Below are 19,991 nucleotides of genomic sequence, written 5' to 3' on the forward strand. Positions count from 1 at the left end.
TCAGCTTCTTACAGGGAGATGGAAAACTCCTTGGAGTGCCGGAGGACGAGGGGTGATCATATTGGAAACATAGAAACAGAGAAAATGGGTGCAGGAGGAGGCCATTTGGCCCTTCGAGCCAGCACCGCCATTCAATGTGATCACGGCTGATCACCCGTTCCTTCTCTCCAGAGACGCCGCCTGTCCCGCTGAGTTACTCCGGAATTTTGTGTCTCTCTTCACCAAAGATACTAGAGGAGCAAGATAGACAACTCGACCCTAAAATCCGTAGTAGGTCACGGCGCCATTTTAGTCGGCAGAAACTTGCAGAAACATTTAAAAGGAAAAATAACTAACATCTGTGAGTTGATAGATGAGATATATTCTGCATTTTAATGGTGTCATCACACATACTGTTCCCCCAAACACTGGTTACACTGCGAGAGGCAGAGCGAACGGCGGGGTTTGCTTACTAAAATGGCTCCTTTGCGCACTACGCTTCAGTATAGACGATTTCAACGGAGTGGTCCATCCTGCTCCTCTAGTATCTTTGCTCTTCAGTCTGGTGAAGGTTCCAGTTTTACACAGCAGTGTTACAATCAGTTGTGCGGTGTGTCAGAGTGAAACACTGATGGGTTTGGGAAGGCAGGTGTGTGGCAGTGGTGGGCTGGGCCCTTATCGATGTGAGACTGGAGTGCTGAGGGAATGTCAGAGTGTTACAGTGAATGGGTGCAGGGTCACGTTGAATCTATACTACCATTCCCATCTGCAAGTTGAAACGGACTGTTCCAATACAGGTTCTCATCCTACTCTTCCCCTCTGCATCTCTTTCTGCTGCCCTGCCTATCTGTAGAGGTTGCCAACTTCCTCACTCCCAAATACAGGACAATGGGACTAATAAGGGACAAGGGCGGTCCCGTACGGGACAAACCAATTTAGCCCAAAATACTGGATGTCCCGGCTAATACGGGACAGTTGGCATCCCTACCTATCTCCCACCTCCATTTTGTGTCTAGGAAGGAACTGCAGATGCAGGTTTACACCGAAGATAGACACAAAGTGCTGGAGTAACTCAGCGGGACAGGCGGCATCTCTGGAGAGAAGGAATTGTGACGTTTCTGTTCGCGACCCTTCTAACCTTCCTAGTGTAAGAAAATAACTGCAGATGCTGGTACAAATCGGAGGCATTTATTTCACAAAATGCTGGAGTAACTCAGCAGGTCAGGCAGCATCTAGGTCAGGAGAGAAGGAATGGGTGACGTTTCGGGTCAAGACCCTACTTCAGACTGAAGAAGGGTCTCGACCCGAAACATCACCCATTCCTTCTCTCCTGAGATGCTGCCCTTCTATTCTTCCTAGTCCCTTCTATCTTCCATTTTGTGTCTTTCTATCTTCTCTCAATCTTCATCTCTATTTTTGTCTCAGTTTCTTTCTCTTTCACTTTCTTGCTGATTGTCCCCATTGCACTTCTGTGCCTTTTTCCTTGCTGTAAGTGGCGTTTGTGATTTTCAAAGCAGCAATCCCTGGCAAATGATTACAACCGTTTAGGGTTAACAGACCAAGGACGTTGATGGATACTGTGGGATTTAACTGTGCAACACTGCCACCTAGACATCATTCCCACACGTGAATTTAAGCTGTTAGATCAACAGGCAGAGGATGCAGGAGCGATGTGTGGATTTCAGGCTGGGAATTTGGGAATTTGTGGATCAAAGAGTTCAGTGACGGAGTATTAACAGAATGTTCGAAGCCTTACCAAGATGGAATATTATGATAATAACATAATAACTTTTATTTATATTGCACTTTTCATGCAATTGAATGCAGAATGAAATCAAAACAAACACATGTCTAAACATATATAAGAAAATAACTGCAGATGCTGGTACAAATCGATTTATTCACAAAATGCTGGAGTAACTCAGCAGGTCAGGCAGCATCTCGGGAGAGAAGGAATGGGTGACGTTTCGGGTCGAGACCCTTCTTCAGACTCATGTCTAAACATGTCTGAAGAAGGGTCTCGACCCGAAACGTCACCCATTCCTTCTCTCCTGAGATGCTGCCTGACCTGCTGAGTTACTCCAGCATTTTGTCAACACATGTCTAAACAAAGATACAATTTAAAACAGAAAGGACATTGGCATACAAAGCACAGATTTATATAAAAACTAGACCAAGTGAACCCGTCGGGCCTAAACCTCTCCTGCATTGGTGCAGCACCCTCTCCTCTCTCTCTCCCCCTCCCCTCTCCCCTCTGGAGAACAGTTGTCAGCTAACCAATTCATTTGGCAGATCTGCCAATCCCAGGAACTGGTTTGGTAAATCTTTGCAGTATGGCGAGTCCGAAACTTGCTAGTTGTAGACGAAGTTTATTGCAGCCGCAATACACAAATACAGAATCAAAACAACAAGTTACAGGACAACCAATATAAACTTACTGTCTTCCTTGAAGACTTCGCCGAACTGGCTAAAACGGGCGCCAAACGCGCACCTGAGCCTCTTCTAGGGGTTTGACCGACCAGGACTGGTTGATCTGGGTCCAAATGGGCAGGTTTGAGCCGGGACACCGAGACGAGTTCACTCTTGCCGCCCATGTCTAAGGTGAAAGTAGCCGTTCCCTTACGTAAAACCCGAAACGGCCCTTGATAGACCCTCTGCAACGGGGCGCGATGGGCATCTTTACGCAAAAAAACAAACTCACAGTCCTTCAGGGAAGACGGTTCATGTACCATGGGACACCCATGACGTGAAGTCGGCACTGGAGCCAGGGAGCCCACCCGTTCCCGGAGAGCTGCTAACGCTGATGGGACTGTAGGGAGCAGGGCTGAAGTGTCCGGAAACAGATCTCCAGGTACTCGAAGGGTCGAGCCATATACCAGCTCTGCGGACGACGCACCGAGATCTGGCTTAGGAGCCGTCCGGATGCCCAACAGAACCCAAGGGAGTTGGTCTACCCAGTCTGGGCCTTCAAGCCTTGCACAGAGGGACGCCTTAAGTTGGCGGTGGAACCTTTCTACGAGTCCATTTGCCTGGGGGTGATATGCAGTTGTGGGTTGCAATTTGGACCCGTACAGTTCCGCCAGCGCGGCCCAGAGGGACGAAGTGAACTGTGGTCCTCTGTCAGTTGTAATAACTGCCGGGACCCCGAAACGAGCTACCCAGTGAAGGGCCAAAGTCCTAGCACAAGACGCTGACGAGATATCACACAATGGGAAAGCCTCTGGCCACCGGGTGAACCGATCCACCACCGTGAGGAGGTGGGTGTAGCCCCGGGAGGAAGGCAAAGGCCCGACCAAATCCACGTGGATGTGGAAAAAACGAAAAGCCGGGACTTCGAAATCCTGTACGGGGGGCTGGACGTGGCGCTGGACCTTAGCGGTCTGACAGGGCACGCAGGAACGTGCCCATCCCGCTACCTGTTTCCGCAGGCCATGCCAGACAAACCTCGCTGCCACCAAGGCAGAGGTGGAGCGGATGGACGGGTGTGCTAGCCCATGAATAGCATCGAAAACCCGGCGCTGAAGGGAGGGCGGTACTACCGGCCTAGGACGAGGAAGAGAAACATCGCACCAGACTTTCGTGCCCTCCGACCCACAAGCTACCTGGGCCAACTTCAATCCCGAAGTGGTGGACTGGTATGTCGAAACGGTATCCGCCAGGAGCTGTGCCTCCGCGAGCTCCTGGGGATCCACTTCGCAGTCCACCGCCGAAATAGGGGGAAAAGCAGGTCTAGACAGGGCGTCAGCAACGGCATTCAGCTTACCCGCGATATGACGGACATCTGTGGTAAATTCTGAGATAGCAGTCAGGTGCCGCTGCTGGCGGGCCGACCATGGGTCAGACAATTTCAAAAAAGCAAATGTTAATGGCTTGTGGTCCGTAAATGCCACAAATGGGCGGCCCTCGAGGAAGTACCTGAAATGACGGACAGCTAAATGGAGAGCTAGAAGCTCTCGGTCAAATGCGCTATATTTCAGCTCGGCCGAATTTAGTTGCCGGCTGAAAAACGCTAAAGGCTGCCAACGGCCACCAACCTGCTGCTCCAGAACCCCGCCCACCGCCACGTCAGAGGCGTCAACCGTCAGGGCCGTGGGGGCGGAGGGGCTCGGATGGACCAGCATGGTGGCGTCTGCCAAGGCTGCCTTAGCTGCCGTAAAAGCCGACTCTGCGGCCGGGGACCACAACAACTCTACCGGATTACCTGCAAGGCATTGGAAAAGTGGGCGCAGGACTCGCGCCGCTGCCGGAACGAATCTATGGTAGAAATTAACCATGCCGACGAACTCCTGCAGCCCTTTTACTGTGGTAGGCCTGGGGAAAGCCCGGATAGCCTCCACCTTCTCTGGCAAAGGGACAGCGCCGGCAGAGGTAATTCTGTGACCTAGAAAATCGAGAGCAGGCAGGCCGAATTGACATTTGGAGGGTTGAATAATGAGCCCGTGGTCTTGGAGCCGCTGGAACACGGTCCGCAAATGGGCCTGGTGTTCTTGCACTGAGGGGCTGGCTACCAGGATGTCGTCTAAATAAATAAACACAAAGGGTAAACCCCTGCCCACGCGGTCCATCAGTCGCTGGAAAGCCTGTGCCGCGTTCTTTAAACCGAAAGGCATACGCAACCATTCAAACAACCCGAACGGAGTAATAGTTGCAGTTTTTTGTATGTCCTCCGGTCGCACCGGAATCTGATGGTATCCTCGCACCAAATCGATTTTGGAAAACACCACCGCTCCTTCCAGCCCAGATGAAAAGTCCTGTAGGTGCGGTATGGGGTAGCGATCAGCCGTGGTGACAGCATTGAGACGCCGATAATCGCCACATGGCCTCCACCCCCCAGATGCCTTGGAGACCATGTGTAACGGCGAGGCCCACGGGCTGTCGGACTGACGAACAATTCCCATTTCCTCCATCTTCCTGAACTCCGCCCGTGCCACCACCAGTTTGTCTGGCGGTAGTCTCCTGGCCCGAGCGAAAACGGGAGGGCCTTCAGTGCGGATGTGATGGACTACACCGTGCTTAGCTGAAGGTGCGTCAAAACGTTGGACGAGCAAAACGTTGCCAGAATCGCAGCATACGAGTCGGGGGCCGCGACGACGGCCTGGACAGTAGGGCTGGGCTAGGAGGCGATTGCCGGAGCGACGTGCTCGTCTTCAGCAGCGGGTCGGAGGTCGTTACCGCGGACATCAGGAACCAGTGAAAAAGCCCAGAGAAAATCTGCGCCCAGGATCGCTTGTTTGACGTCGGCTATGATGAATGGCCATTCGTACGTGCGGAGGCCTAAAGCAAGGGACATCTTCCGTGTGCCGAAAGTGCGAATTGGGCTGCCGTTAACCGCGATGAGGGTGGGACCTGTCTTACCCGATCTGGTTTCGAGGTCGGTCGGCGGCACTATGCTGACGATGGCTCCGGTGTCTACCAAAAATTCTGTGTCTGTGAATCGATCATGGACATAGAGGCGCCGGTTCTGGCCAATCGTAACTGCCCCTATGTACGATCGGCCGAGGCATTTCCCGCGAAGGTACAAGGCAAACGACAGTTGCGGGATTCGTTACCCCATCGTAGGTGATAATAGCACCAGCCGCGCTTGTGCGGATCTTTTTGGCGGGCTTTCGGGGAATTGGCGGGAGACGTGGCGCCATCTTTCCGTCGCTGTGGCGTGGTCACCGATGTCGAGACTTTGTTGATGGAATCACTGGCCTTGTTTTTTCCCGCTATGAGCGCGTCCGCTTTCGCTGCATATGCTTCGGGGTCCTTAAAAGAACAATCCGTAAGCAGCAGTCTGACATCCTCGGGAAGTTTCTCGCGGAATGCCTGTTCAAACATCGGGCAATCCGTATGCTCACCGGCTAGCACCATCATTTCAGCCATGCGGACGGAAGGCAGTTGGTCTCCAAGCTCCGGTAGGTGCAGAAGTTTTGCCGCACCACCATGCTTATTTAACCCGAAGGTTCGCAGTAATGCCTTCTTCATGGTTTCGTATTTGTCTTCCGCAGGTGAAGTTATGATAAACCGCATCATGCGCTTGGTTGTGTCCGGCGATAGAGCGCTGACGAGGTAGAAGTACTTCGTGGAATCGTCCGACACCTTCTTTATGTGGAATTGAGCCTCGGCGTGGATAAACCAAGCTTGCGGTGCGTACGTCCAAAATAACGGAAGATGAACGCCTGCCGCGCTTGACTCCGGTGTGCCCTGCTCGGTCATCGTCAACGAGGCGTCGGGTTCCTGCTCAGTTGGTGATCGTCCAGATCACGTTCGGGGTCACCAATATGGCGAGTCCGAAACTTGCTAGTTGTAGACGAAGTTTATTGCAGCCGCAATACACGAATACAGAATCAAAACAACAAGTTACAGGACAACCAATATAAACTTACTGTCTTCCTTGAAGACTTCGCCAAACTGGCTAAAACGGGCGCCAAACGCGCACCTGACATCGCTGGCCAATCAGCGATGTCGTTTGCTGGACCAATCCTCATGGTCGCGTTCCCACGTGACCTCGCTGGCCAATCCGAGGGTTCGACGACCTGGACCATTCTCTATGGTCGCTACAGCAGCACTCCCTCTGTAGCAGGTTCAGTGAACTTCAGGAAAGAAGACCAAAATCATACACGAAGTGTTGCAGATGTGGTCTGAGCAAAGTCTGATATCATCATTTACACCCCTGCAGTATGAATATTGACTTCTCTAACCAAGTAACTCTTGCTTTCTCTCCGTCTCCATCCCTCCCCTTCCTCATTCTCCAACCAGTCTGACTGTCCCCCGATTAAATCTGTAGGAAAGAAAACTGCAGATGCTGGTTTAAATCGAAGCTAGACACAAAATGCTGGAGTAACTCAGCGGGTCAGGCAACATCTCTGGAGAGAAGGAATGGGTGACTGGTTGGCTCGAGGCCCTTCTTATTCTTGTATGTTTTTACATACTTGGCTAGTAAATCAATTACAATTACAACACAATACATTAATTCACCAACCCCCAACCCCAACCCCCACCCCAACACCACCCCAACCACCACCCCCAAACCCCCAACCCCCACCCCACCCCTCACCCCCAACCCCCAAACTCCAAACCCAAACCCACAACCCCAACCCCAACCCCCAACCCCCACCCCAACCCCACCCCTCACCCCCAAACCCCAAACCCCAACCCCCAACCCCAACCCAACCTCAACCCCAACCACCACCCCCAAACCCCCAACCCCCACCCCACCCCTCACCCCCAACCCCCAAACTCCAAACCCAAACCCACAACCCCAACCCCAACCCCCAACCCCCACCCCAACCCCCACCCCAACCCCACCCCTCACCCCCAAACCCCAAACCCCAAACCCCAAACCCCAACCCCCAACCCCCACCCCAACCCCAACCCAACCTCAACCCCAACCACCACCCCCAAACCCCCAACCCCCACCCCAACCCCCAACCCCAACACTAACCCCAACCCCCAACCCCAACCCCCAACCCCCCCACATGGCCAAGGGATGGACACACCATGGGAACTACACTCGCCCCCCTGCAGGACCTATACATCAGGAGGTGCAGATCCAGAGCCAGCAACATTATGGGGGACCCCTACCACCCCAGCAACGGACTGTTCCAGCTGCTACGGTCAGGCAAACGCCTCCACTGTCACGCTGTGAAAACAGAGAGGATGAGACGGAGTTTCTTCCACAGGCCATCAGGACTGTTAACTCTTATATCACCAGGGACTAATTTAATTTACTGTATTAATTTATTTTTTGTGTTAAATTTTTTTTTCTATTCTGTTTTGTAGTTTAGCACAATTCGCAGGCGTTGCCACTTTCATTTCACTGCACGTCTTGTATATGTACGTGACAAATAAACTTGACTTGACTTGACTGTGTGCAGTTTCAGTCTCCAAATTTGAGGAAGGATATTCTTGCTATTGAGGGCGTGCAGTGTAGGTTTACTAGGTTAATTCCCGGAATGGCGGGGCTGTCATATGTTGAAAGACTGGAGCGACTAGGCTTGTATACACTGGAATTTAGAAGGATGAGATGGGATCTTATCGAAACATATAAGATTATTAAGGGGTTGGACACGTTAGAGGCAGGAAACATGTTCCCAATGTTTGGGGAGTCCAGAACCAGGGGCCACAGTTTAAGAATAAGGGGTAGGCCATTTAGAACGGAGATGAGGAAAAACTTTTTCAGTCAGAGTTGCGAATCTGTGGAATTCTCTGCCTCAGAAGGCAGTGGAGGCCAATTCTCTGAGCTAGATAGAGCTCTTAAGGATAGCGGAGTCAGGGGGTATGGGGAGAGGGCAGGAACGGGGTACTGATTGAGAATGATCAGCCATGATCACATTGAATGGCGGTGCGTACAGGCTCGAAGGGCCGAATGGCCTCCTCCTGCACCTATTGTCTATTGACTTGACTTGACAACCTTGGGGGACGTCGCTGATTTGAATATTAATTTATGCAGAATAGCCAATGACGTCATAATGCACGGCGGTCCCGCCCATTGCGAACCCCGGATTCCCATTGGGCGAGCCCGACGTCAATCCGCGCGGGATGACGTCACCGCGCCGAGAACTCGCTACACTGGGGCGCGCACTTCTGGGTTGGGAAACACGTGGGGGGGTTCTGACACAGGGAGAGAGAGAGAGAGAGAGAGAGAGAGGAGAGAGACAGAGGAGAGGGGGAGAGGAGAGAGGGAGAGGAGAGGGGGAGAGGAGAGGGGGGAGAGGAGAGGGGGAGGAGAGAGGGAGAGGAGAGAGGGGGAAGAGGAGAGGGGGAGGAGAGAGGGAGAGGAGAGAGGGAGAGGAGAGGGGGAGAGGAGAGAGGGGGAGGAGAGAGGGAGAGGAGAGGGGGAGAGGGGGAGGAGAGAGACAGAGGAGGGACAGAGGAGAGAGGGAGAGGAGAGGGGGGAGAGGAGAGGGGGAGGAGAGAGGGAGAGGGGGAGGAGAGAGGGGGAGGAGAGAGGGAGAGGAGAGGGGGGTGAGGAGAGAGGGGGAAGAGGAGAGAGGGGGAAGAGGGGAGAGGAGGAGGGGGAAGAGGAGGGGGGAGAGGAGAGAGGGGGAAGAGGAGAGAGGGGGAAGAGGAGAGAGGGAGAGGAGAGGGGGGAGAGGAGGGGGGGAGAGGAGAGAGGGGGAAGAGGAGAGAGGGGGAGGAGGAGGGGGGAGAGAGGAGAGAGGGGAAGAGGGGAGAGGAGGAGGGGGGAAGAGGAGAGAGGGGGGAAGAGGGGGAAAGAAAGAGGAAGCAAGGAGGGGGAGAAAAGAAAAGAAAAAAGAGTCAGAGGAATAAAGAAAAGTAAGGAGAGAGAGAGAGAGAGAGAGAGAGAGAGAGAGAGAGAGAGAGAGAGAGAGAGAGAGAGAGAGAGAGAGAGAGAGAGAGAGAGAGAGAGAGAGAGAGAGAGAGAGAGATAGAGAGAGAGAGAGAGAGAGAGAGAGAGAGAGAGAGAGAGGCAGAGAATATACAGGGTGACAATCGGTGGCTTGGAGGTTGTGATTGAGGGGCAGAGGGGAAGTGAGAAGGATAGAAGTGGGTTCTTAGACCAGGGAGGGAGGGAGGGAGAGGCAGGGAGAGGCAGGGAGAGGCAGGGAGAGGCAGGGAGAAGGTCAAAGTCCTGGGATTCAGGGCACGTGGGTCTGAAATAGGAATTCCTACACACAGGTGTAGGTAAAAGGTGAGGGATATGTATTTGGGACAGGGAGACCCAAGTTAGAAACTGAAGTAAACAGTGGGATACAGAGGTGTGAGGAAAGCATTCAGGGGCAGAGGATGGGAGGGAGGTGACGGGTGGGCCAGGCAGGTGTGTGAACGGAGGCAGGGAAAGAGGGAGGGAGGGAAGGAGGGAGGGGCGGAAAGAAAGTAACACAAATAGGTGAAGAGGCGGTGCATTGAGGCTCAGAGTTTAGCTCCTGTTTCTTCAGCCTAGATTGACAGACCCTCAGTGTGAGGCTTTCTTGTCACTGTGCAGGAAAGAACTGCAGATGCTGGTTTAAATCGAAGATAGACACAAAATGCTGGAGTAACTCAGTGTGGGACAGGCAGCAAGAATCTCTGGAGAGGAGGAACGGCGACGTTTCGGGTCGAGACCCTTCCTCAGACTGATTCTCTTGTAACTGTTCAGGTACAACCTTCAGAAAGAGACAGAGGGGGAGCACACTTTTTTGACAGGGCCCAGGTGTGATTCAAATTTGCCATTGTTAGAATTTTCACTGCATCTGAGAGCAAGATTTCCACAGGATCACACCTTGAATGTGTTTGGCAAAGTGGGGAAAGGTTATCAGCCAGAAAGAATTTAAATTGCCTGCTCATTCATTGCAAGCAATAATTCCCGATGCAGATTAAATATTAAATGTATGGATCTGCCTTTTGCAGCTGCTAAAGTTGTCAAGGCCAGATTGTAATCTGTGGTTTATGCTGTTAACAGTTGTCGCCAGGGTTTTGCTGGTCACAATTTCTCATGTTATATACGGGCACAAAGATTCAGGGTGACATTGAAGAGCTCAAAATGGAGGCTGGAAGAATGTGTGGGAAGTGAGAGATATCCCTTGGAGATAAGCTTGAACGATTGGCCGTGGAGGCAAGGGCTTGAGGCTGTTCTCTTTGGGTCTTCAGATTTGCTGCCCACTCCCTCCAACCCCCCAAACTCCACTTGGTGCCAAGGATGTCAGTGCCCCGAAACCCGGGACTCTTTATCCGCCTCATCGGCTACTGGAAGCCCCTGTTCAGCAGCCGGTACCTGCTGCTGACCAACACTGTCAGCTGCGGAGGTCTGATGGCAACCGGAGACATCATCCAACAGACCCGGGAACTCCGACGGGACTCTATCCACAGGCGGGAATGGTCTCGCACAGGTAAGCAACGGGCCTCTGGAGCTTCGCCACCGTTGTAACGTATCTTCATAAGTCCCAGGAGCAGAATTTGGCCATTCGGCCCATCGAGTCTACTCCGCCATTCAATCGTGGCTGATCGCCCTGACGCGAGAGCTTCGGGCAGTCGGCAGCGGCAACTGCAGACGGTTCAACAGCCCCGACCGCGGGTCAACAAAGAGGAAGATGATTGAACTTTAGACAATAGACAATAGGAGCAGGAGGAGGCCATTCTGCCCTTCGAGCCAGCACCGCCATTCAATGTGATCATGGCTGATCATTCTCAATCAGTACCCCGTTCCTGCCTTCTCCCCATACCCCCTGACTCCGCTGTCCTTAAGAGCTCTATCTAGCTCTCTCTTGAATGCATTCAGAGAATTGGCCTCCACTGCCTTCTGAGGCAGAGAATTCCACAGATTCACAACTCTCTGACTGAATGGAACTTTATTACCTTCCATCACAGTGAGGAATGTGGAATCCCCTGAGGTGGATGTTTATGTTGAATGTTACTTTATGTGGCTGTGTCTTGTTGCTTTTCACTTAGCATGGCTGTGTGGTAACTCAAATGTCACTGTACCTTAATTGGTACACGTGACAATAAATTGAATCTTCTATCTTTCCCTCCTAACCCCATTCTCCTGCCTTCTCCCCGTAACCCCCGGGCCTGTACGCGCTGGAGATCAGGAGTACGAGGGGGGACCTCATTGAAACTTACCGAATAGTGAAAGGCCCGGATAGAGTGGATGTGGTGAGGGAGATTCCACTAGGCGGACACAAAATGCTGGAGTAACTCAGCGGGTCAGGCAGCATCTCTGGAGAGAAGGAATGGGTGACGTTTCGGGTCGAGACCCTTCTTCAGAATTAGAAACTAGTGTTTCCACTAGTGGGAGAGTCGAGGACCAGAGGCCACAGCGTCAGAATTAAAGGACGTTCCTTTAGGAAGGAGATGAGGAGGAATTTCTTTAGTCAGAGGGTGGTGAATCTGTGGAATTCTTTGCCACAGACGGCTGTGGAGGCCAAGTCTGGATATTTCTAAGGGGGAGATAGATAGATTGCTAATTAGTACGAGTGTCAGAGGTTATGGGGAGAAGGCAGGGGAATGGGGTTAGGAGGGAGAGAGAGATCAGCCTTGATTGAATGGCGGAGTAGACTTGATGGGCCGAATGTCCTAATTCTCCTCCTATCCCTTATGATCTTATTTTATTTTATATTATATTTTTTCTTCTATTATATATAAGATAAAATAATATTGATGATATATCTCTCGTTTCCCTTTCCCCTAACATGTTTGAGGAAGGGTCTCGACCCGAAACGTCGCCCATTCCTTCTCTCCACAGATGCTGCCTGACCCTCTGAGTTACTCCAGCACTTTGTGAAACGTCACCTATCCATGTTCTCCACAGATGCTGCCTGATCCGCTGAGTTACTCCAGCACTTTGTGCCTGTCTTGGGTATAAACCAGCATCTGCAGTTCTTTTTTTAACACCTTTGGTTCAGAGTTTTGCATCTTGTGTTGTGTCACCACCAGCCCACTGGAGATTTGGATTGAGCAATAAATGTTGGTGATGCCCGGAAACTGAGAGTTAAATAAATACCAGAAGGGTATTGGAGCCGAAGATTGACACAGAATGCTGGTGTTTTCAAGAAAGAGTTAGATTTAGCTCTTGGGGCTAACGGAATCAAGGGGTATGGGGAGAAAGCAGGAACGGGGTACTGATTGTGGATGTTCAGCCATGATCATATTGAATGGCGGTGCTGGCTCGAAGGGCCGAATGGCCTACTCCTGCACCTATTTTTTAAGTTTCTATGAGCTGCTGCCTCAGAGGGCCAGAGATCCCGGTTCGATCCTGACGTGGGGTGCTGTCTGTGTGGAGTTTGCTCGTTCTCCATTTCCTCCCAACGACGTCGCGGGCTTTTTTGTCGATGAATCGGCCGTCTGTATATTGTCCTGTGTCACTGAGCGGGACGGGCGGCATCCATGGAGAGAAGGAATGGGCCACGTTTCGGGTCGAGACCCTTCTGGCCCGTGTTTTCTCTCGGCTCTGATGGCTCTCTGCCCCTTCCTCTTCCCGCAGGGCGCATGTTTGTCACGGGATGTTTAATCGGCCCCTTCAGCCATTTCTGGTACAAGGCGCTGGACAGTCGCTTCCCAGGGCGAGGCATGACTCTGGTGCTGAAGAAGGTCCTGCTCGACCAGCTCATCGCCTCACCCATCTTCGGCCTCATCTATTTCTCCGGTAAGTTATCGCCTTACCTTGGGGCCCAGAGAGTCCTGGTCATAGAGTGATACAGCGTGGAAACAGGCCCTTCGGCCCAACTCGCCCACACTAGCCAACAGTGTCCCAGCTGCACTAGTCCCACCTGCCTGCGCTTGGTCCATATCCCTCCAAACCTGTCCTATCCATGTAACTGTCCAACTGTTTCTTAAACGATGGGATAGTCCCATCCTCAACTACCTCCTCTGGCAGCTTGTTCCATACACCCACCACCCTCTGTGTGAAAAAGTTACCCCTCAGATTCCTATTAAATCTTTTCCCCTTCACCTTAAACCTGTGTCCTCTGGTCCTCGATTCCCCTACTCTGGGCAAGAGACTCTGTGCATCGACCCGATCTATTCCTCTCATGATTTTGTACACCTCTATAACATCTCCCCTCATCCTCCTGCTCTCCATGGAATAGAGACCCAGCCTGCTCAACCTCTCCCTGGAGCTCACACCCTCTAGTCCTAGCAACATCCTCGTAAATTTTTTCTGAACCCTTTCAAGCTTGACAATATCTTTAAGACAGAGATAGACAGATTCTTGATTAGTACGGGTCTCAGAGGTTATGGACAGAAGGCAGGAGAATGGAGTTGGGAGGGACAATATCTTTCCTATTACATGGTCTTCCCTCCATTCCCCCAGCCTGATCCCAGGAAATGGAGACAGGGTCAGGATTGAATGTGTGGTGAGGAACTGCAGATGCTGGTTTCAACCGAAGACAGACATAGAATGCTGGAGCAACTCAGAGGGACAGGCAGCATTTCGGGCGAGAAGGAATGGGGGATGTTTCAGATTCGAGGCCCTTCTACAGACTCAGTCTGGTCTCGACCCGAAACGTCACCCATTCCTTCTCTCCAGAGATGCTGCCCGTCCCGCTGAGTTACTCCAGCACTTTGTGTCTGTCTTTGGTGTACACCAGCGTCTGCAGTTCCTTTTTTATTACATGACACCGAGTGAAACTGATCCGATCTGCCTGCACTTGATCCATATCCCTCCTAAGATAGACACGAAATGCCAGAGTAACTCAGCGGGTCAGGCAGCATCTCGGGAGAGAAGGAATGGGTGATGTTTCGGGTCGAGACCCTTCTTCAGACTGATGTTTAAGAAACAGTTAGATAGGACAGGTTTGGGGGGATATGGGGCAAACGCAGGCAGGTGGGACCTGTGTAGCTGGGACATGTTGGTCGGTGTGGACATGTTGGGCCGATGGCCGTTTCCACGCTGTATCACTCTGTGACTCTATAAGTATTCGCTGTTGTGGGGACTGGGAGAGGAAGGATAAGTGACTTGGAATATTGACTTGGGCGGCACGGTGGCGCAGTGGTAGAGTTACTGCCTTACAGCGAATGCAGCGCCGGAGACCCGGGTTCCATCCCGACTACGGGCGCTGTCTGTACGGAGTTTGCACGTTCTCCCCGTGACCTGCGTGGGTTTTCCCCGAGATCTTCGGCTTACTCCCGCATTCCAAAGACGTGCAGGTTTGTAGGTTAATTGGCTTGGTATAAATGTAAAAATTGTCCCTAGTGTGTGTAGGATAGTGTTAGTGTGTGTAGGGTGGTGTTAGTGTGTGTAGGGTGGTGTTAGTGTGTGTAGGGTGGTGTTAGTGTGTAGGGTGGTGTTAGTGTGTGTAGGGTGGTGTTAGTGTGTGTAGGGTGGTGTTAGTGTGTGTAGGGTGGTGTTAGTGTGTGTAGGGTGGTGTTAGTGTGTGTAGGGTGGTGTTAGTGTGTGTAGGGTGGTGTTAGTGTGTGTAGGGTGGTGTTAGTGTGTGTAGGGTGGTGTTAGTGTGTGTAGGGTGGTGTTAGTGTGTGTAGGGTGGTGTTAGTGTGTGTAGGGTGGTGTTAGTGTGTGTAGGGTGGTGTTAGTGTGTGTAGGGTGGTGTTAGTGTGTGTAGGGTGGTGTTAGTGTGTGTAGGGTGGTGTTAGTGTGTGTAGGGTGGTGTTAGTGTGTGTAGGGTGGTGTTAGTGTGTGTAGGGTGGTGTTAGTGTGTGTAGGGTGGTGTTAGTGTGTGTAGGGTGGTGTTAGTGTGTGTAGGGTGGTGTTAGTGTGTGTAGGGTGGTGTTAGTGTGTGTAGGGTGGTGTTAGTGTGTGTAGGGTGGTGTTAGTGTGTGTAGGGTGGTGTTAGTGTGTGTAGGGTGGTGTTAATGTGTGTAGGGTGGTGTTAGTGTGTGTAGGGTGGTGTTAGTGTGTGTAGGGTGGTGTTAGTGTGTGTAGGGTGGTGTTAGTGTGTGTAGGGTGGTGTTAGTGTGTGTAGGGTGGTGTTAGTGTGTGTAGGGTGGTGTTAGTGTGTGTAGGGTGGTGTTAGTGTGTGTAGGGTGGTGTTAGTGTGTGTAGGGTGGTGTTAGTGTGTGTAGGGTGGTGTTAGTGTGTGTAGGGTGGTGTTAGTGTGTGTAGGGTGGTGTTAGTGTGTGTAGGGTGGTGTTAGTGTGTGTAGGGTGGTGTTAGTGTGTGTAGGGTGGTGTTAGTGTGTGTAGGGTGGTGTTAGTGTGTGTAGGGTGGTGTTAGTGTGTGTAGGGTGGTGTTAGTGTGTGTAGGGTGGTGTTAGTGTGTGTAGGGTGGTGTTAGTGTGTGTAGGGTGGTGTTAGTGTGTGTAGGGTGGTGTTAGTGTGTGTAGGGTGGTGTTAGTGTGTGTAGGGTGGTGTTAGTGTGTGTAGGGTGATGTTAGTGTGTGTAGGGTGGTGTTAGTGTGTGTAGGGTGGTGTTAGTGTGTGTAGGGTGGTGTTAGTGTGTGTAGGGTGGTGTTAGTGTGTGTAGGGTGGTGTTAGTGTGTGTAGGGTGGTTAGTGTGTGTAGGGTGGTGTTAGTGTGTGTAGGGTGGTGTTAGTGTGTGTAGGGTGGTGTTAGTGTGTGTAGGGTGGTGTTAGTGTGTGTAGGGTGGTGTTAGTGTGTGTAGGGTGGTGTTAGTGTGTGTAGGGTGGTGTTAGTGTGTGTAGGGTGGTGTTAGTGTGTGTAGGGTGGTGTTAGTGTGTGTAGGGTGGTGTTAGTGTGTGTAGGGTGGTGTTAGTGTGTGTAGGGTGGTGTTAGTGTGTGTAGGGTGGTGTTAGTGTGTGTAGGGTGGTGTTAGTGTGTGTAGGGTGGTGTTAGTGTGTGTAGGGTGGTGTTAGTGTGTGTAGGGTGGTGTTAGTGTGTGTAGGGTGGTGTTAGTGTGTGTAGGGTGGTGTTAGTGTGTGTAGGGTGGTGTTAGTGTGTGTAGGGTGGTGTTAGTGTGTGTAGGGTGGTGTTAGTGTGTGTAGGGTGGTGTTAGTGTGTGTAGGGTGGTGTTAGTGTGTGTAGGGTGGTGTTAGTGTGTGTAGGGTGGTGTTAGTGTGTGTAGGGTGGTGTTAGTGTGTGTAGGGTGGTGTTAGGTGTGTGTAGGGTGGTGTTAGTGTGTGTAGGGTGGTGTTAGTGTGTGTAGGGTGGTGTTAGTGTGTGTAGGGTGGTGTTAGTGTGTGTAGGGTGGTGTTAGTGTGTGTAGGGTGGTGTTAGTGTGTGTAGGGTGGTGTTAGTGTGTGTAGGGTGGTGTTAGTGTGTGTAGGGTGGTGTAAGTGTGTGTAGGGTGGTGTCAGTGTGTGTAGGGTGGTGTTAGTGTGTGTAGGGTGGTGTTAGTGTGTGTAGGGTGGTGTCAGTGTGTGTAGGGTGGTGTCAGTGTGTGTAGGGTGGTGTCAGTGTGTGCGGTGACAATGAATGTTTCCACGTGTCCTTGCAGGGATGGGAATGTTGGAAGGACAAAGTGCCATGAACTGCATGAGGGAATTCCGCAGCAAGTTCTGGGAATTTTATCGGGTACAGTCATGGAATCAAGAGCTCCTGTCCTTTGAAGATGGCGGCTGGGTGGCGTGACGATAGAGCTGCTGCTGCCGCACAGCGCCGGAGATCCACGTTCAACCCTCTCACCTATTCCTTTTTCTCCAGACGTGCTGCCTGACCCACCGAGCTACTCCAGCACCCTGTGTCTGTCTTCGACACGGGTGCAGTGGTTGGGTGTGCTGTTGTGGGAGGCCCTGGCGTGGGGGGAAGGGGCTGGCGTGGGGGTGGGGCTGGCGTGTCAAGGGGGGGTTGGCGTGGGGGTGTGTGTGTGGGGGGGGAGGTGTGTCGAAGAGGGGGGCTGGTGTGGGTGGGTGTTGAGAGGGGGTTGTTTGTGGGGGCAGGCAGGTGTGGGTGTTCCCCTGGTGTGGAGGGGGGGTTGTGGAGGGGGGGGGTGTAGGTGGGGGGGGCTGGTGTTTGGAGGGGGGGGTGTGTGTGGGGGGGCTGGTGTCGGGATGGGGGGGGTGAGGGGGGGCTGTGTGGAGGGGGGGGCGTGTGTGGGGGGGTTCCCCTGGTGTGGGGGGGGGTTGTAGGTGTGGGGATTGTGGAGGGGGGAGGTGTGTGGAGGGGGGGGCGTGTGTGGGGGGGGTTTGGAGGGGGGGCTGGCGTGGGGTTCCCCTGGTGTGTGGGGGGGGGCGTGTGTGGAGGGGGGAGGGCGTGTGTGGGGGGGTTCCTCTGGTGTGGGGGGGGGTTGTGGAGGGGGGGGGGCGTGTGTGGAGGGGGGAGGGCGTGTGTGGGGGGGGGGTTGAAGGTGTGGGGGTTGTGGAGGGGGGAGGTGTGTGGAGGGGGGGGCGTGTGTGGAGGGGGGGGCGTGTGTGGGGGGGGTTTGGAGGGGGGGCTGGCGTGGGGTTCCCCTGGTGTGTGGGGGGGGCGTGTGTGGAGGGGGAGGGCATGTGTGGGGGGTTCCTCTGGTGTGGGGGGGGGCGTGTGTGGAGGGGGGAGGGCGTGTGTGGAGGGGGGAGGGCGTGTGTGGGGGGGTTCCTCTGGTGTGGGGGGGGGTTGTGGAGGGGGGGGGGCGTGTGTGGAGGGGGGGGCGTGTGTGGAGGGGGGGGCGTGTGTGGGGGGGGTTTGGAGGGGGGGCTGGCGTGGGGTTCCCCTGGTGTGTGGGGGGGGGCGTGTGTGGAGGGGGGAGGGCGTGTGTGGGGGGTTCCTCTGGTGTGGGGGGGGGTTGTGGAGGGGGGAGGGCGTGTGTGGAGGGGGGAGGGCGTGTGTGGGGGGGCTCCCCTGGTGTGGAGCTAATATCTCACTTCCCCCTTTGTGCTGTAGATGGACTGGATGGTTTGGCCTGCTGCACAGATAATCAACTTCTACTTCCTGTCTCCAAAGTATCGTGTCCTGTACGTGAACGTTCTCACTGTGGGCTGGGACACCTTCCTCTCCTACCTGAAACACCAGGTGAGTGAGCTCCAGGTCACCACTTGCCCTCTGCAGTGCCCTGTCCAACACTCCCAGAGTCAGAGACAGTGAAGGTTGGACAGCAGACTAATCCATCGGTCTAATGTATGATCAGCAATTTACAGCGCTGGGCCTGTGGTCTAGTTTACTTTACTTTAGATATACAGCGTGGAAACAGGCCCTTCATCCCACCGAGTCCGTACCGACCAGCGATCCCTGCACCCAAGCACTATCCTGCACACACACACACTCGGGACAATTCACAATTTTTACCAGAACCAATTAACCTGTACGTCTTTAGAACATGGGAGGAAACGGAAGCTCCTGGTGAAAGGCCCCGCAGGTCACGGGGAGAACGTGCAAACTCCGTACAGACAGCACCCGTAGTCAGGATCGAACCCGGGTCTTTGGCGCTGTGAGGTTAGAAGCCGATACGAGCAGAATTAAGCCATTCGGCCCATCAAATTCTCTCCGCCATTCAATCATGGCTGATCTATCTCTCCCTCCTAACCCCATTCTCCTGCCTTCTCCCCATAACCTTCACTGGAAATTCACTGGGATTTAGAAGGATGAGAGATGGATCTTATAGAAACATATCAAATTCTGAAAGGATTGGACAGGCTAGAGGCAGGAAAAATGTTCCCGATGTTGGGGGAGTCCAGAACCAGGGGTCACACAGTTTAAAAATAAGGGGTCGGCCGTTTAGGACCGGGACGAAGAAAAATCCTTTTCACCCGGAGAGTTGTGAATCTGTGGAATTCTCTGCCACAGAAGGCAGTGGAGGCCGATTCACTGGATGTTTTCAAGAGAGAATTAGATTTAGCTCTTCGGGCTAACGGAATCAGGGGATATGGGGAGAAAGCAGGAACGGGGTACTGATTGTGGATGATGAGCCATGATCACTGGTGAATGGCGGTGCTGTCTCGAAGGGCCTGATCCTGCACCTATTTCTCTATGTTTTCCAAGATGGCGACTCTACCGCTGCGCCCGTAAACGCACGTCCATTTGTCCTTTCTGCCTCCTCAGGTCCCGTCAGAGAAGGCGGGCGAGATAGAGGGGACCGAATCGTCGAGCGGGAAGAGGCCGCTGGTGGAGCCCTGTGACCCATACCCAGAGGATGAACAGTAGCCTCCGTGTTGAGGTGGGGCCGGAGCCTGTGTGGAGGAGGCCAGTGTGTGGAAACTCCAGGTCGTGACTGTCGTTAGCCAGTATAAACCAGACACACTTCCTCCATCTCCCCACCCCCCCCCCCACTTGCGGAAGAGTTGCCGTCTGTTCTAGCTGCAATTATTTTTAGTAGAAGTTTATACAGTTTCTAAATTAGTGCCAAATTAAATTATTCTAAGTATGCAGCTAATGTGTATTGTGTTTAATATCGCCGATGTCCCGCCCAGTCAAATTAATTGGTTACTCAGAAACAAACACGAGCCAATTTGTATAAAAATCACAGCAGGAAAAAAACCTGCAGACGCTGGTTAAAATCGAAGGTAGATACAAAATTCTGGAGTAACTCAGCGGGTCAGGCAGCATCTCAGGAGAGAAGGAATGGGTGAATCCGTCTGAAGAAGGGTCTCGACCCGAAACGTCACCCATTCCTTCTCTCCAGATGTACTGCCATGACCCGCTGAGTTACTCCAACATTTTGTGTCTACCTTGTATAAAAATCAGGTCATTTTGTTCAGTAATGTTAATTGAAGAGGAAATGTTGGCATTACTGTAGAGAGAACCAGTTTAGTTTATTGTCACGT

General features: G+C 52.7%; 1 protein-coding gene across 3 annotated transcripts; it reads left to right on the forward strand.

Annotated features, from left to right (window-relative positions):
• Positions 1–9,514: 9,514 nt before the first annotated feature.
• mpv17l2 (MPV17 mitochondrial inner membrane protein like 2) lies at positions 9,515–19,593 on the forward strand. Of its 3 annotated transcripts, none has more exons than XM_078423699.1 (6): positions 9,515–9,616; positions 10,555–10,793; positions 12,884–13,045; positions 16,751–16,827; positions 18,115–18,243; positions 19,270–19,593. In XM_078423699.1, exons 2-6 carry the CDS (start codon positions 10,604–10,606, stop codon positions 19,369–19,371), a joined length of 660 nt encoding a protein of 219 aa, XP_078279825.1. In that variant the 5' UTR covers positions 9,515–9,616; positions 10,555–10,603; the 3' UTR covers positions 19,372–19,593. The 3 variants fall into 3 exon arrangements, with proteins under 3 accessions (XP_078279825.1, XP_078279824.1, XP_078279826.1); XM_078423698.1 differs by lacking the exon at positions 9,515–9,616 and adding an exon at positions 9,801–10,063; XM_078423700.1 differs by lacking the exons at positions 9,515–9,616; positions 16,751–16,827 and adding an exon at positions 9,801–10,063.
• Positions 19,594–19,991: the final 398 nt, after the last annotated feature.

Source organism: Rhinoraja longicauda, chromosome 28 (genome assembly GCF_053455715.1).
Source record: "Rhinoraja longicauda isolate Sanriku21f chromosome 28, sRhiLon1.1, whole genome shotgun sequence".
Taxonomy (NCBI): Eukaryota; Metazoa; Chordata; class Chondrichthyes; order Rajiformes; family Arhynchobatidae; genus Rhinoraja; species Rhinoraja longicauda.